The sequence below is a fragment of the Hyla sarda genome, chromosome 1 (genome assembly GCF_029499605.1).
Source record: "Hyla sarda isolate aHylSar1 chromosome 1, aHylSar1.hap1, whole genome shotgun sequence".
Classification (NCBI taxonomy): domain Eukaryota; kingdom Metazoa; phylum Chordata; class Amphibia; order Anura; family Hylidae; genus Hyla; species Hyla sarda.
In genome coordinates, this window is record NC_079189.1 from 193,897,419 (window position 1) to 193,912,318 (window position 14,900).

The 14,900-nt window shown below is 41.6% G+C and overlaps 1 protein-coding gene across 3 annotated transcripts in view; it reads left to right on the forward strand.

Annotated features, from left to right (window-relative positions):
• MANBA (mannosidase beta) overlaps positions 1 to 14,900 on the forward strand; it is a 108,264-nt gene that overhangs the window by 80,794 nt on the left and 12,570 nt on the right. For all 3 annotated transcript variants that reach the window (XM_056566472.1, XM_056566478.1, XM_056566487.1), the window contains 2 exons: positions 1,078 to 1,222; positions 2,492 to 2,634. In XM_056566472.1, coding sequence (XP_056422447.1) covers positions 1,078 to 1,222; positions 2,492 to 2,634 — 288 coding nt within the window. The remainder of the gene's footprint in view (positions 1 to 1,077; positions 1,223 to 2,491; positions 2,635 to 14,900) is intronic.

Genomic DNA, 14,900 nt, shown 5'->3' on the forward strand with positions numbered 1-14,900 from the left:
GGAAACTGATGGCATAGTAACCCTTACTAAACTGATTTTACAGGTACATAGTGCGGGTGACCTCCGTTTCTAGCGCTTCCTACCCGGTGAAAACCGGTGAAGCAGTTCAGGATATATTCTTGTTGATAGTGTTGTAATTTCTTAAGTGCAATGGAGGCAGGTTGTTGCTGTTTGTACGATGCTTTCTCTCCTACTTCGACTAATAACTCAGACCCCTCCGTAAATATTCATCCCCTCTTCCTTAGTATGTCCATGAGTAATCGACTTAAGCAGGCAGGTAAAAGCATTGCTCATAGATTAGCAGCCCACCTCCACTGCCACCAACAAGATTATCTCCTAAAAGGGAGTCCGGATATTCACCCGCTAAGCAGGGTTAGAAACAGGGTCACCTGTACTATCTATCATTATGCTTTGGTTAGTAACCCTGCTGTCACCTACCCTTTTAAAAGTGGTATCAGTTACCTATAGGCTCTAACTGCATTTGTTTAATAGATATGTCCTTAAACGCTCACAGTGCATCTGTTAAGTGGATCCTATATTAGTATATGGTTAATGGATATGACTGTTGGATATCCTTTACAATATTGGAAAGGTACAAAGACCCACAACTAAACTACTAAGGGGCATCAATCATGTTTAGTTATAAGGAAAGATCAAAAGTATTACATTTGTTTAGGTGTTTGATCAACTTATCTATATAAATGGGCCAGACAAAATACTATGGTTAAAAGGTGATGTAGACATATATAAAACTTGGCTAAAGTTAAAAAAAAAAAAAAAAAAAAAAAAAAAAAGGGAATATTAGTCTTGACACAAAAAGCAATGTCTTAAGTAGCTTTCATTTATTTTCATGCTGGAAAACTGATTTTAATGATGTTTTTGTATTTTATAATGACTTGTACTACATGATTGTTCTATTGATGATCATACATACTCTGGGTCACTATGCCCTGCATCAAGTCCAGTGTGTCCTAGCATCATAAGCTTTTCTATCTGATTTAGTCATGAAAATAAATAAGGCCTTTCTTCTTACCTAAGCAGATCATATAATAAATATCCGTTTCTCCTCTTTTCTAGGTAATGCAGGCTCAGTGTGTGAAGCTACAGACTGAATTTTACAGACGCAGTCAAAGTGAAATAGTGAATGGACAAGGTTTTACAATGGGTGCACTCTACTGGCAGTTAAATGATATCTGGCAAGCACCCTCTTGGTCCTCAATAGGTACTTTGGAGTCCTTCATTACATTATTGCATGAAGATGTTCTGGGTGCAGGCGTCCCCCATCTCCTGATATTAGGCTTCTGGGACCACAAACAAACCCTGTAATACTATAAAAATTATGGAAAAAACTGTTTAAATCACAAGAAAATTCCTTGAATGTTGGTGTTACCACTAGGTCTCAATGATGTACTTCCCATAGTAGGGTCTCAAAACAAAGTTTTGTCCCATAAAAATGGGTTGTGGCTCCCCAATCTGATTTCCTTCACATGATGTGGTCCTGCCCTACAATTCATGCCTTTTGCCCGGTACTGTCAGAGCCCCGAGTTTGCCTTCTTGGGATTTGGGTAGTGGTCACACCATGAAATTATCATGCTTAAGGAATCCTTATGCCTTACTTGCATGGCTATTGCGTTGTGGTTGATGGATCCTAGGGTTCCCACGCTTACCACTTGGAAGACTATGGTTAACATGTCTGTTGCATTTGAAAACCTGGTATACAAGCACCGGAAGTGTTTGGCTAAATTCCTCGATGTCTGGGGCACCCGTTGTGGGTTGACTAGTACTAATTACTCCGCTAATCGATTTTTCTCTCTACGATTCTTTGTCCTCTAGCCCCTAGACTTTTTCGACTTGATGGCTGCGTGCGATCCTGGCATCTCGCTCACCACATCCTCTGCTATTCCCCCTCTGTCCTAAATTGTGTATGCCCGGTTCTCTCCTTTCTTAGTCTACTCCTCCTGTCCTTACTTCAATCTCCTCATTCATTGAGCATGGAACTTTTTGTCTTTTAAGTTTGTCTTGATAACTGTTATCGACCGTTCCCACCACAGCTGCTGGTTTCTTTCTCGGTTATCTGTATTGTAATGTGATGACAGTCCTGTAATGCACTTCTTTATGATTTGCTGCCTGATGTGCTGGTCTGGTTGGAGTACTTTCTATATATTTTTTTTTTTGTGCATTACTGACAATTGCTTTTTTCATTATCCTTGTCACAAACTCAGTTTAAAAAATAAAAATGGGTTGTGGGGCGTGTGACTTACATTAGAGTTCAGAGGATTGAGATAGATAGATAATATACATACAACAACTATTTAAGCTCTAGTGTCCCCTAAATAAAAGCCTGTGCGAGAACAGTGCCATATTTTGGTGAATAAAGGTGGACTTTATTTATACTTGACTATTGGTTGATTTGCCTATTTTACTGTAGAGTGTATAGGTCTATTACTGAATTCAGTAAAATAAAACTAAATATCCTTTTGTTGTTTTATAGAATATAACGGCAAGTGGAAAATGCTTCATTATTATGCTAAAGATTTCTTTGCACCTGTGGCAGCAAGTGCTTTTGAATACCAAGATACCTTAAACGTTTATGGAGTTTCTGATCTGCTGAAGAATTTATCTTTCAAGCTTGTAGTAAGTTTTTCTTTTTATTTTTTTTTTTCTCCGGATGTAATAAAAATGATAGCTAATATAAGAAATTCTCCAGGCTTACGCTTTTAACTGCCATTTTGTATAGAGAATTATGAATCAGCGGCATGGAGACTAGTAGCTTGAGAGAGAGCGTGTTGCTGCTTGAAAGAGCTGTCGTGTTGATTGCAAACTCCCCTGTCTGTTTCCACGCAACTCCCCGCTGCAGTTTTGTATATGCACATAAGAAAATAAAGAGATAAGAAGTTCCACTGATGAAGAGTCCCATTGCTTCAGAATTCTCTATACAAAATGCAACATTAGAGACTGCGCTGTATAACAGAGCACCCTATCTGAAGTGGTTCATATGTGCTTATCTCCTGCATTGGCTGGATTCCCTTGAAGTTTAAATAGGTCCCTATCATATGGTAGTGCGAGCCTAGCTATTCTTTTTTTTTTTTCTAGCTATTCTTTTTGTTATTGCATTTACTCTAACTGGTGCTGATCCTGTCCCTGTGATTAAATCCTGTTTTTAATCATTGTATGACCCCTAATTCCCTTGTTTACATTGCCCATACTGCATGCAGCTCACAGCAGAGGACAGGACATTTCCTTTGGCAAGCATGACGCTTGCCCTTATATCTCATTTGTAAACTTTCTCCTTAACTTCCCAAAGCTGACAACTGGCTGCTCTGTGCACTGAGATTCTGTGACAAGGCCCCGGATCCTAGAACAGGCAGATTGACAAGTCGGGAGCATGTAGAGAGTCCTGCTTGTCTCGCCTACATTTCTGTATTTTGTCTTGGCACAGCTGCCGACCAAGACACACAAACAATAGCCGCAGGGAAGGCCAGTGTTCTGATCTGTGTAGGGATCCCTAGTGGTAAATATGGAGCATTTGAAACCTTTTGTTCACCTAATATTATCCTTTTCTTTTTAACCAATGCATAATACAAATATACAGATCATATATGACTCGAGCGTGCCATACGCTCTTATGGCACCATGATGTAGGTACATGTCACAGAGCGTAACTGGGTTAGGAAGCATGTTAATCCATTTGCCTTGATCTGGATAGATCAATAACAACCTAAAATCCATAAATGGATGTCAGAGCAACCAACTTGAAAGATGTGAGGAAGCTAAGGAGAGGATAAGTTCATCAAAGGAAAATATTGAAACTTTAAACAAGGAAGTCAAAATACTAACTGCAGATAGTATACGGCTTAAATCCAAGCATACAAATTTGAAGGACAGAGATAGACGCTGTAATTTCAGATTTATTGGATTTCCCGACTATGTAGAACAAAATTTATCCTTTTAACCTTCAGTCAGAAAATAAATTGCTGCGGAGGCGGGAGTGGAAAATCTGTTTTTCTCAATTGAAAGGCCCCACAGTGTTCCAATGAAAGCTCACCCTCTGGGTATGAATCCAAGACCAGTACTTGAAAAAGGTCTCTCCTTTAAAGATTAACAGGTGTTGAGCTGCTGGAAATTCGATGTATAACAACATAAAGATATACATTTCTCCAGGTATAATACAGAAGAAATGCAGAAGAAAAGTGCTTCCTTTCTTTAACCTGTTAAGGAAAAAGGGCGTACACGTACGCCCTGAATCCTTAAGTGGCTTTGAACCAAGCAAAGGAGCTGCGCTCGCTTCAGAACATGGAGTGTTGGCTACTTTCAGTAGCCAGACACTCACAGTTAATGACAGGCAGCGGCGATCCCGCCACTGCTGGTCATTAACCCTTTTAGACGCCATGATCAATGCCACTCACAGCGTCTAAAGTGAAACATCTGCGGTAACTCAGAGGGGCTCAGGGTATGTGATTGTGGGGGTTCCATGAGCTAAAATGGCGGTGGAGGGTCCTCTTACCTGCCTCCTACCGCCGATTCACTGATGTAGCCTTGCTTAGCCGGGCTAGATCACTGGATAGCCAATCATACTGTATAATGCTATGCCATAGGCAATACATTTTACAGTGAATGCTATCTAATGATTGCATATCAAAGTCTCCTTTGGGGACTTAAAAAGTGTAAATAAATAAATGTATATAAAATAAAATTATATAAAAATAAAAAAACCCTCCCCTAACAAAAAATGTAATTACCCTTATTTTCCCATATTACAAAAAAAGAAAAATATATTTTTTGTATCGCTGCATGCGTAAATGTCCATACTAATAAATTATAATGTTTATGATACCACACGGTAAACGGCATGGACGTAATAAAAAAAAAATACAGATTTTCAATCACATCATATATCAGAAAAAAATTATAAATGGCGATCAAAATGTCCCATCAAAGCAAAAATGGTATTGATAAACAGACCACAGCACAAAAAAATGAGCCCTCATACATCCCATATGGAAAAATAAGTTATAGCGATCAGGAAAGGACATTTTTATGCATGTGAACTAAAAAAAAATAAAAAAAAATAAATAAAAAAATTTGCATTTTTTTACACTAGTACAATAATAGAAAACCTACAGAGTAAAGAGAATGCATAATTTTTACCATAATGTGCACTGCGTAAAAACCAAACCCCCAAAAGTTGCAAAATTGCAGTTTTCTTACAAATTGCAAAAATTCATAAATTTCCACTTCAAATAAAAATTTTTTTTGGCCTTATGGTAAAATAAAATGTCATCACAAAGTACTACGGGCATAGAAGAAACAGACTGTACAGCACTCACCAGGAAATTTCGCCGGGATGGCACTTTCTTTATTGCATATGAAACGGGGTTACAGCAGCATGCTCGGAGGAAGAATGCAAGCTCGGAGAGCTCGTGGGTAACCGGTTTCGCGGGTGTCCGCTTGGTCACTCCCAATGGGCGACGAGTGGGCGTGACCAAGCGGACACCCGCGAAACCGGTAACCCACGAGCTCTCTGAGCTTGCGCTCTTCTTCCTCCAAGCATGCTGCTGTAACCCCTTTTCATATGCAATAAAGAAAGTTCCATCCCGGCGAAATTTCCTGGTGAGTGCTGTACAGTCTGTTTCTTCTATGCCCGTAGTTACATGTTCTTTAGTTCAAGCACCCATGGATAGCCGGTCAGTTGTCAACATTATCAGTATTGCGGCAGCATTCCTATACGCCGATCCCGGAGTGCCGGACTCTGTTTTCTATGTGTGTTTTCATTAAAAAGTACAATGCTCCAAAAAAATAAAGGGAATACTGAAACAACACAATGTAACTCCAAGTCAATCGCACCTCTGTGAAATCACACTGTCCAATGAGGCAACAATTGACAATCAATTTCACATGCTGTTGTGCAAATGGAACAGACAACAGGTGGAAATTATAGGCAATTAGGAAGACACCCCCAAAAAAGGAATAATTCTGCAGGAGGTGACCATAGACCACTTCTCAGTTCCTATGCTTCCTGGCTGATGATTTGATCACTTTTAAATGCTGGCTGTGCTTTCACTCTAGTGGTAGCATGAGATGGAGTCTACAACCCACACAAGTGGCTCTGGTAGTGCAGCTCATCCAGGATGGCACATCAAAGCGAGCTGTGGCAAGAAGGTTTGCTGTTTCTGTCAGCATAGTGTCCAGAGCATGGAGGCGCCTCCAAGAGACAGGCCTGTACATCAGGAGACGTGGAGGAGGCCATAGGAGGGCAATAACCCAGCAGCAGGACCGCTACCTCCGCCTTTGTGTAAGAAGGAGCAGGAGGAGCACTGCCAGAGCCCTGCAAAATGACCCCCAGCAGGCCACCAATGTGCATATATCCACTCTAATGGTCAGAAACGGACTCCTTGAGGGTGGTATGAGGGTTCGATGTGTTTGGCATTTGCCGGAGAACACCAAGATTGGCAAATTCGTCACTGGCGCCCTTCACAGATTAAATCAGGCTCACACTGAGCACATGTGACAGACTTGACAGAGTCTTGAGACGCCGTGGAGAACGTTCTGCTGACTGCAACATCCTCCAGCATGACCGGTTTGGCGGTGGGTCAGTAATGGTGTGGGGTGGCATTTCTTTGGGGGCAGCACAGCCCTCCCTGTGATTGCCAGAGGTAGCCTGACTGCCTTTAGGTACCAAGATGAGATCCTCAGACCTCTTGTGAGACTATATGTTGGTTCAGTTGGCCCTGGGTTCCTCCTAATGCAAGACAATGCTAGACCTCATGTGGCTGGAGTGTGTGAGCAGTTCCTGCAAGAGGAAGGCATTGATGCTATGGACTGGCCTGCCCGTTCTCCAGACCTGTATCCGATTTGAGCACATCTGGGACATCAGGTCTCCATCAGGTCTCGCTGCACCACAGACTGTCCAGGAGTTGGCAGATGCTTTAGTCCAGGTTTTAGAGGACATCCCTCAGGGACCATCCACCACCTCATCAGGAGTTGTAGGGAGGTCATAGGGGCACGTGGAGGCCACACACACTACTGAGCCTCATTTTGACTTGTTTTAAAGACATTACATCAAAGTTGGATCAGCCTGTAGTGTGGTTTTCCACTTTGATTTTGAGTGTGACTCCATATCCAGACCTTCATGGGTTGATAAATTTGATTTCCATTGATAATTTTGTTTTCAGCACATTCAACTATGTAAAGACGAAAGTATTTCATACAATTAGTTCATTCATTCAGATCTATGATGTGTTATCTTAGTGTTCCCCTTTAATTTTTTTGATCAGTGAACAATTGGTTGTGCAAAAAACAAGCCCTCATATGGTTCTGTAGGTTATGGATTTTAAAAGCGGAAAAAAACAAATGCAAAAATAAAAATAGGCCTGGTCCTTAAGGCCAAAATGGGCAATGTCCTTAACCACTTAAGGACGGAGCCCTTTTTCACCTTAAGGACTGAGCCCTTTTTTGCAATCCTGACCACTGTCACTTTATGCATTAATAACTCTGGGATGCTTTTACCGATTCAGAGATTTTTTTTGTGATATATTGTACTTTAACATAGTGGAAAATTTTCGTCGTTACTTGCATCCTTTCTTGGTGAAAAATCCCCAAATTTCATAAAAATTTTGTAAATGTTGCATTTTTTTTTACTTTGAAACTCTCTGCTTGTAAGGAAAATGGATATTCCAAATATATTGTATATGTGAATCAATATATAATTTGTCTACTTTATTCTGGCATCATAAAGTTGACATGTTTTTACTTTTGGAAGACCTTAGAGGGCTTAAAAATTCAACAACAATTCATTTTCCAATTTCTCACGAAAATTTTAAAATCTGAATTTTTCAGGGACCAGTTCAGTTTTGAAGTGGATTTGAGGGGCTTTCATGTTAGAAATACCCCATAAATGGTATTGCTGAAATGGTTTTTGGGGGGCATGTCGCATAAAGGAAGCCCCTATGGTGCCAGAACAGAAAAAAAAAAACCACATGGCACATTATTTTGGAAATTACACCCCTCGAGGAACGTAACAAGGGGAACAGTGAGCCTTAACACCCCACAGGTGTTTGACGACTTTTCGTTAGTCGGATGTGTAAATGAGAAATTTTTTTTTCACTAAAATGCAGTTTTTTCCCCAAATTTTACATTTTTGCAAAGGGTAATAGGAGAAAATGCCCCCCAAAATTTGTAACCCCATTTCTTCTGAGTATGGAAATACCACATGTGTGGACGTCAAGTGCTCTGCTGCCGCACTACAATGCTCAGAAGACTAGTGTCATTGGGCTTTTGGAGTGAGAATTTGTTTGGAATGTAAGTCGTGGGCCATGTGCGTTTACAAAGCCCCCTGTGGTGCCATTTTGGAAACTACATCCCTCGCAGAATTTTAAGGGGTGCAGACAGCATTTACACCCCACTGGTGTTTGACAGATCTTTGGAACAATGGGCTGTGCAAATGAAAAATGTAATTTTTCATTTTCACGGACCACTGTTCCAAAAATCTTTCAGACACGTGTAGGGCGTAAATGCTCACTGCACCCCTTATTACATTGCGTGAGGGGTGTAGTTTCCAAAATGGGGTCACATGGGGGGAGGGGGGGGTCCACTGTTCTGGCACCATGGAGGCTTTGTAAACACACATGGCCTTCATTTCCTGACAAACTTTCTCTCTAAAAGCCCAATGGCGCTCCTTCTCTTCTGAGCATTGTAGTATTGTATTCTTAGAAGAAATGGGGTTACAATTTTTTTTTTTCCTATTTTCCCTTGTGAAAATCAAAAATTTTGGGTAACACCAGCATTTTCGTGAGAAATTTTTTTTCCTCATTTTCCCATCTAATGTTAACGAAAATTCCTCAAACACCTGTGGGGTGTTAAGGCTCACTATACCCTTGTTACGTTCCGCGAGCGGTGTAGTTTCCAAAATGGGGTCACACATGGGTATTTATTTTTTTGCGTTTGTCAGAACCGCTGTAAAATCAGCCACCCCTGTGCAAATCACCAATATAGGCCTCAAATGTTCATGGTGCGCTCTCACTCCTGAGCCTTGTAGTGCGTCCACAGAGCATTTTACGCCCACATCTGGGGTATTTCCGTACTCAGGAGAAATTGCGTTACAAGTTTTGCGGGTCTTTCCCCCCCCCCCCCCCCTTTTACCTCCTTGTAAAAATAAAAAGTATGGGGCAACACCAGCATGTTAGTGTAAATTTTTTTACACTAACAGGTTGGTGTAGACCCCAACTTTTCCTTTTCATAAGGGGTAAAAGGACAAAATGCCCCCCAAAATTTGTAATGCAATTGCTCCCGAGTATGGAAATACCCCATATGTTGCCCTAAACTGTTTCCTTGAAATAAGACAGGGCTCCGAAGTGAGAGAGCCCCATGCGCATTTGATGACTAAATTGCATAGGGGTGGACATAGGGGTATTCTACACCAGTGATTCCCAAACAGGCTGCCTCCAGCTGTTGCTAAACTCCCAGCATGCCTTGACAGACAGTGGCTGTCCGGAAATGCTGGGAGTTGTTGTTTTGCTACAGCTGTAGGCTCCGTTTTGGAAACCCTGCCATACGATAAGTTTTCAATTTTATTGGGGGGAGGCACTGTAAGGGGGTATATATGTAGTGTTTTAGCCTTTATTTTGTGTTGGTGTGCAGTGTTTTTAGGGTACATTTACACAGGCAGGGGGTTATGGTGAGTTTCCCGCTAGGAGTTTGAGCTGTGGCGGAAAATTTGCCTCAGCTCAAACTTGAAGCTGGAAACTCACTGTAAACCCGCCATTGGTTGGAAGACCTTAAAGGGGTACTCCCCATGGAAAACTTTTTTTTTTTAAATCAACTGGTGCCAGAAAGTTAAACAGATTTGTAAATTACTTATATTAAAAAATCTTAATCCTTCCAGTACTTTTCAGGGGCCATATACTACAAAGGAAATGCTTTACTTTTTAGATTTCTCTGATGTCATGACCACAGTGCTCTCTGCTGACCTCTGCTATGGGTATTTTCGTCTGCTCTGGACAGTTCCTAAAATGGACAGCAAACATATGCTGTCCATTTAAGGAACTGTCCAGAGAAGCATATGTTTGCTGTCCATTTTAGGAACTGTCGAGAGCAGGCAAAAATACCCATAGCAGAGGTCAGCAGAGAGCACTGTGGTCATGACATCAGAGAAATCTAAAAAGTAAAGCATTTCCTCTAGTGTAAAGCCCCTAAAAAGTACTGGAAGGATTGAGATTTTTTAATATAAGTAATTTACAAATCTGTTTAACTTTCTGGCACCAGTTGATAAAAAAAAAAAAAAGTTTTCCATGGGGAGTACCCCTTTATGTTAAGTTCTGTTACCTAACTCAGTATTTTCCAACCTGTGTGCCTCCAGCTGTTTCAAAACTAAAACTCCCAGCATGTACTGATTGCCGAAAGGCTTGCTGGGAGATGTAGTTATACAACAGCTGGAGGCATGCAACTACAACTCCCAGCATGGCGAGACAGCAGTTTGCGGTTCGTGCATGCTGGGATTTGTAGTTTTGGAAGATTTAGAGGGCCACAGTTTAGAAACTACCGCACAGTGATCTCCAAACTGTGGCTCTCCAGATGTTTCAAAACTACAAATCCCAGCATGCACTGACAGACCATGCATGCTGGGAGTTGTAGTTTTGAAACAGCTGGAGGCACATTGGTTGGAAAACCTAGGTTCTGTTACCTAACTGAGTATTTTCCAACCAGCATGTGCTGACCGCCGAATGGCATGCTGGGAGATGCAGCTATACAACAGCTGAAGGTACGCAACTACAACTCCCAGCATGGCGAGACAGTAGTTTGCTGTGTGGGCATGCTGGGAATTGTAGTTTTGCAAGATCTAGAGGGCCACAGTTTAGAGACCACTGTATAGTGTTCTCAGAACTGTAGCCCTCCAGATGTTTCTAGGCAACTCACTGGCTTCCGTATTCTGCAGCACACCGCACTAGGGAGCCAGCCTCATGTCATCGCCACCGCCGATGGTAAGTGGACCTCCGGCGACGGTCACGGTCAGTTCCCCCCGTTCTGCCCGGACTACTGTGGGTGGGCAGAACGGGAGAACCGAACTCTAACTCCCCCACCCCCGATCTGCTATTGGTCGGTCGCTTCTGACTGACCAATAGCAGGGATAGGAGGAGGGGCACCTAACTCCTATCCCTTCGGGGGTGCCCCCTTATTTTCCGGGTCACCAGAGACCCGTATGACCAGCAGATCGCCGGTCTGAATTGACCAGTGATTTGTGACGATCGCCGACATGGGGGGGGGGGTGATGGGAGGGTTCCTGGGCGATGTGCTGGGATGCGCTCGGCATCCTTAACCCCTTAATGAAGAAGGACTTATATGTACGTCCTGGTGAGGTGGTACTTAACGCACCAGGACGTACATTTACGTCCTAAGCATAACCGCGGCAGGTCCCGGCTGTTGATCGCAGCCAGGGACCCGCCGGTAATGGCGGACACCCGCGATCCCGCGGATGTCCGCCATTAACCCCTCAGATGCCGTGATCAATACAGATCACGGCATCTGCAGCATTGCGGTCACTTAAATGGATGATCGTCCGCAGCGCTGCCGCGGCGATCCGATCATCCAGCATGGCGGCAGGAGGTCCCATCACCTGCCTCTGCTGCCTTCCGGGAGTCTTCTGCTCTGATCTGCCTTCCCGCAGACCAGAGCAGAAGATGACCGATAACCCTGATCAGTGCTGTGTCCTATACATAGCACAGAACAGTATTAGCAATCGAATGGTTGCTATAAATAGTCCCCTATGGGAACTATTAAAGTGTAAAAATAAAAGTAAAAAAAAAAAAAATAAAATTAAGTAAAAAAATTTTGAAAACCCCCCTCCCCCAATAAAAACGTAAATTGTCCCATTTCACCCCCCAAAAAATATTTTCTATACCTATTTGGTATCGCCACGTGCGTAAATATCTGAACTATTAAAATAAAATGTTAATGATACCGTACGGTGAACGGCGTGAACGTAAAAAAAAAAAAGTCCAAAATAGCTGGTTTTGTTTATAACATTTTATTCCAAAAAAATTTATAAAAAATGTATTAAGTTTTATATAGGCAAATATGGTATTAATAAAAAGTACAGATCACTGCGCAAAAAATTAGCCCTCATACCGCCGCTTATACGTAAAAATGAAAAAGTTATGAGTCTTCAAAATAGGGGGATTTTAAACGTACTAATTTGGTTAAAAAGTGTGTGATTTTTTTCTTAAGCGCAACAGTAATAGAAAAGTGTATAATCATGGGTATCATTTTAATTGTATTGACCCAAAGAATAAATAACACTTGTCATTTTTACCGTAAATTGTACGGCGTGAAAACGAAACCTTGCAAAATTGCGGTTTCTTTTTAATTTCCCCACACATAGTATTTTTTTGGTTGCGCCATACATTTTATGGTAAAGTGAGTGATGGCATTACAATGGACAACTGGTCGCACAAAAAACAAGCCCTCATACTAGTCTGTGGATGAAAATATAAGAGTTATGATTATAGAATTGTCTGTGTCCTTAAGGCCCAAATGGGCTGCGTCGTTAAGGGGTTAAAGAGGTACTCCAGTGGGAAACTATTATTTTTATATATTTTTTTTCAGATCAACTGGTTCCAGAAAGTTAAACAGATTTGTAAATTGCTTCTATTAAAAAATCTTAACCCATCCAGTTCTTATCAGCTGCTTTAAACTACACAGGAAGTTGTGAATGTATTTTCTGTCTGACCACAATGCTCTCTGCTGACACCTCTGTACATGAACCGTCCAGAGTAGAAGCAAGTCCCGATAGCTAACCTCTCCTGCTCTGGACAGTTCCTGACATGGATAGTTGTCAGCAGAGAGCACTGTGAGTAATGCATTGTGAAAGTGTGTCAGAGAACACAATTAAAATAAATTTGCATAATTAAGTTCACAAGCCATGACCATTGTGGTGCAAATCTAGAAAAAAATTTAATAAAATTGATAATTAAAAATCATAAAAGACTGGAAAGAATTATACAACTTACTCTGTAGTATACAGCATCTGATAAGTACTGGAACGATTAAAGGGGTATGCCGATGGAAAACAATTTATTCTAAATCAACTGGTGCCAGAAATTTATACAGATTTGTAAATTATTACTTTTAAAAATCTTAATCCTTCCAGTACTTATTAGCTGCTGTACAGAGAAAGTTCTTTTCGAATTTCTTTTTTCTGTCAGACCACAGTGCTCTCTGCTGACACCTCTGTCCATGTCAGGAACTGTCCAGAGCAGGAGCAAATTCCCATAGCAAACCTATCCTGCTCTGGAAGGTTCCTGACATGAACAGAGGTGTCAGCAGAGAGCACCGTGGTCAGACAGAAAATAAATTCAAAAAGAAAAGAACTTCCTCAGTAGTATACAGCAGCTGATAAGTACTTGAAGGATTAACATTTTTTTTTTTTTTTTTTTATAGAAGTACAAATCTGTATAACTTTCTGGCACCAGTTGATTTAAAATTGTTTTCCACTGGAGTACCCCTTTTAAAGTAAAAAAAAAAAATCACCTAGAATTGTTTTTAGGTAAGATGTGGTGTAAGGTGTTATATTCTTTCCACTAGAAGTGTAAACTGCTAAGAATCACAACACCTTACACCACATCTTACCTAAAACAATTCTAGGCGACTTATTAATTTTTTTTTGTTTTTTTTTTTTACTTAAAAGGGGTTCTCCAGTGGAATACAATTTTAAATCAACTGGTGCCAGAAAATTATACAGATTTGTACTTCTATTAAAAAATCTTAATCCTTCAAGTACTTATCAGCTGCTGTATACTACAGAGGAAGTGCTTTTCTTTTTGAATTTATTTTCTGTCTGACCACGGTGCTCTCTGCTGACACCTCTGTTCATGTCAGGAACCTTCCAGAGCAGGATAGGTTTGCTGTGGGGATTTGCTCCTGCTCTGGACAGTTCCTGACATGGACAGAGGTATCAGCAGAGAACATTGTGGTCAGACAGAAAAGAAATCCAAAAGGAAAATAACTTTCTCTGTAGTATACAGCAGCTGATAAGTACTGGAAGGATTAAGAATTTTTTATAGAAGTAGTTTACAAACCTGTTTAACTTTCTGGCACCAGAATAAAAAAAAAAAAAAAAAAAGTTTTCCAACGGAGTACCCCTTTAAGTAGGAAAAGGCATCAAAACTGACACCAACCCACTTATATTCTTTCAACTAGAAGTGTAAACTAATAAGAATCATAAGTGGGTTGGTGTCAGTTTTGATGCCTTTTCTTACTTAAAGGGGTATTCTGGGCAAAAACATCTTATCCCCTATCGAAAGGATAGGGGATAAGATGTCTGATCGGCACTGGGAACCCCCCCCACCCCCCCCCCCCCCCCCCCCCCCCCCCCCCGCAATCTCCCCGCAGCAGCCCGCATTCTATGCATAGCTGCGTCTGAAGTTTCGGAAACCGCTGGGCTTCCGAGACTGGGACGTGACGCAACGCCCCCTCCCATAGACATGGAGGGGGCGTGGCATGACGTCATGTCCCCGTCTCGGAAGCCCGGAGGTTTCCGAAACTTCAGACGCAGCTATGCATTGAATGCGGGCTGCTGTGGGGAGATCAGGGGGGTCCCAGTGGTGGGCCCCTTGCGATCAGACATCTTATCCCCTATCCTTTCGATAGGGGATAAGATGTTTTTGCCTGGAATGCCCCTTTAAAGGAGTACTCCGGTGGAAGAAAGTTAAACAGGTTTGTAAATTACTTCTATTAAAATTTCTTAATCCTTCCAGTACTAATTAGCGGCTGTATAATTCTTTTCTTTTTGTATTTCCTTGGTCACTACCATGGTGCTCTCTGCTGACACCTCTGTCCATTTTAGGAACTGTCCAGAGCAGCATATGTTTGCTATGGGGATTTTCTCCTGCTCTGGACAGTTCCTGACA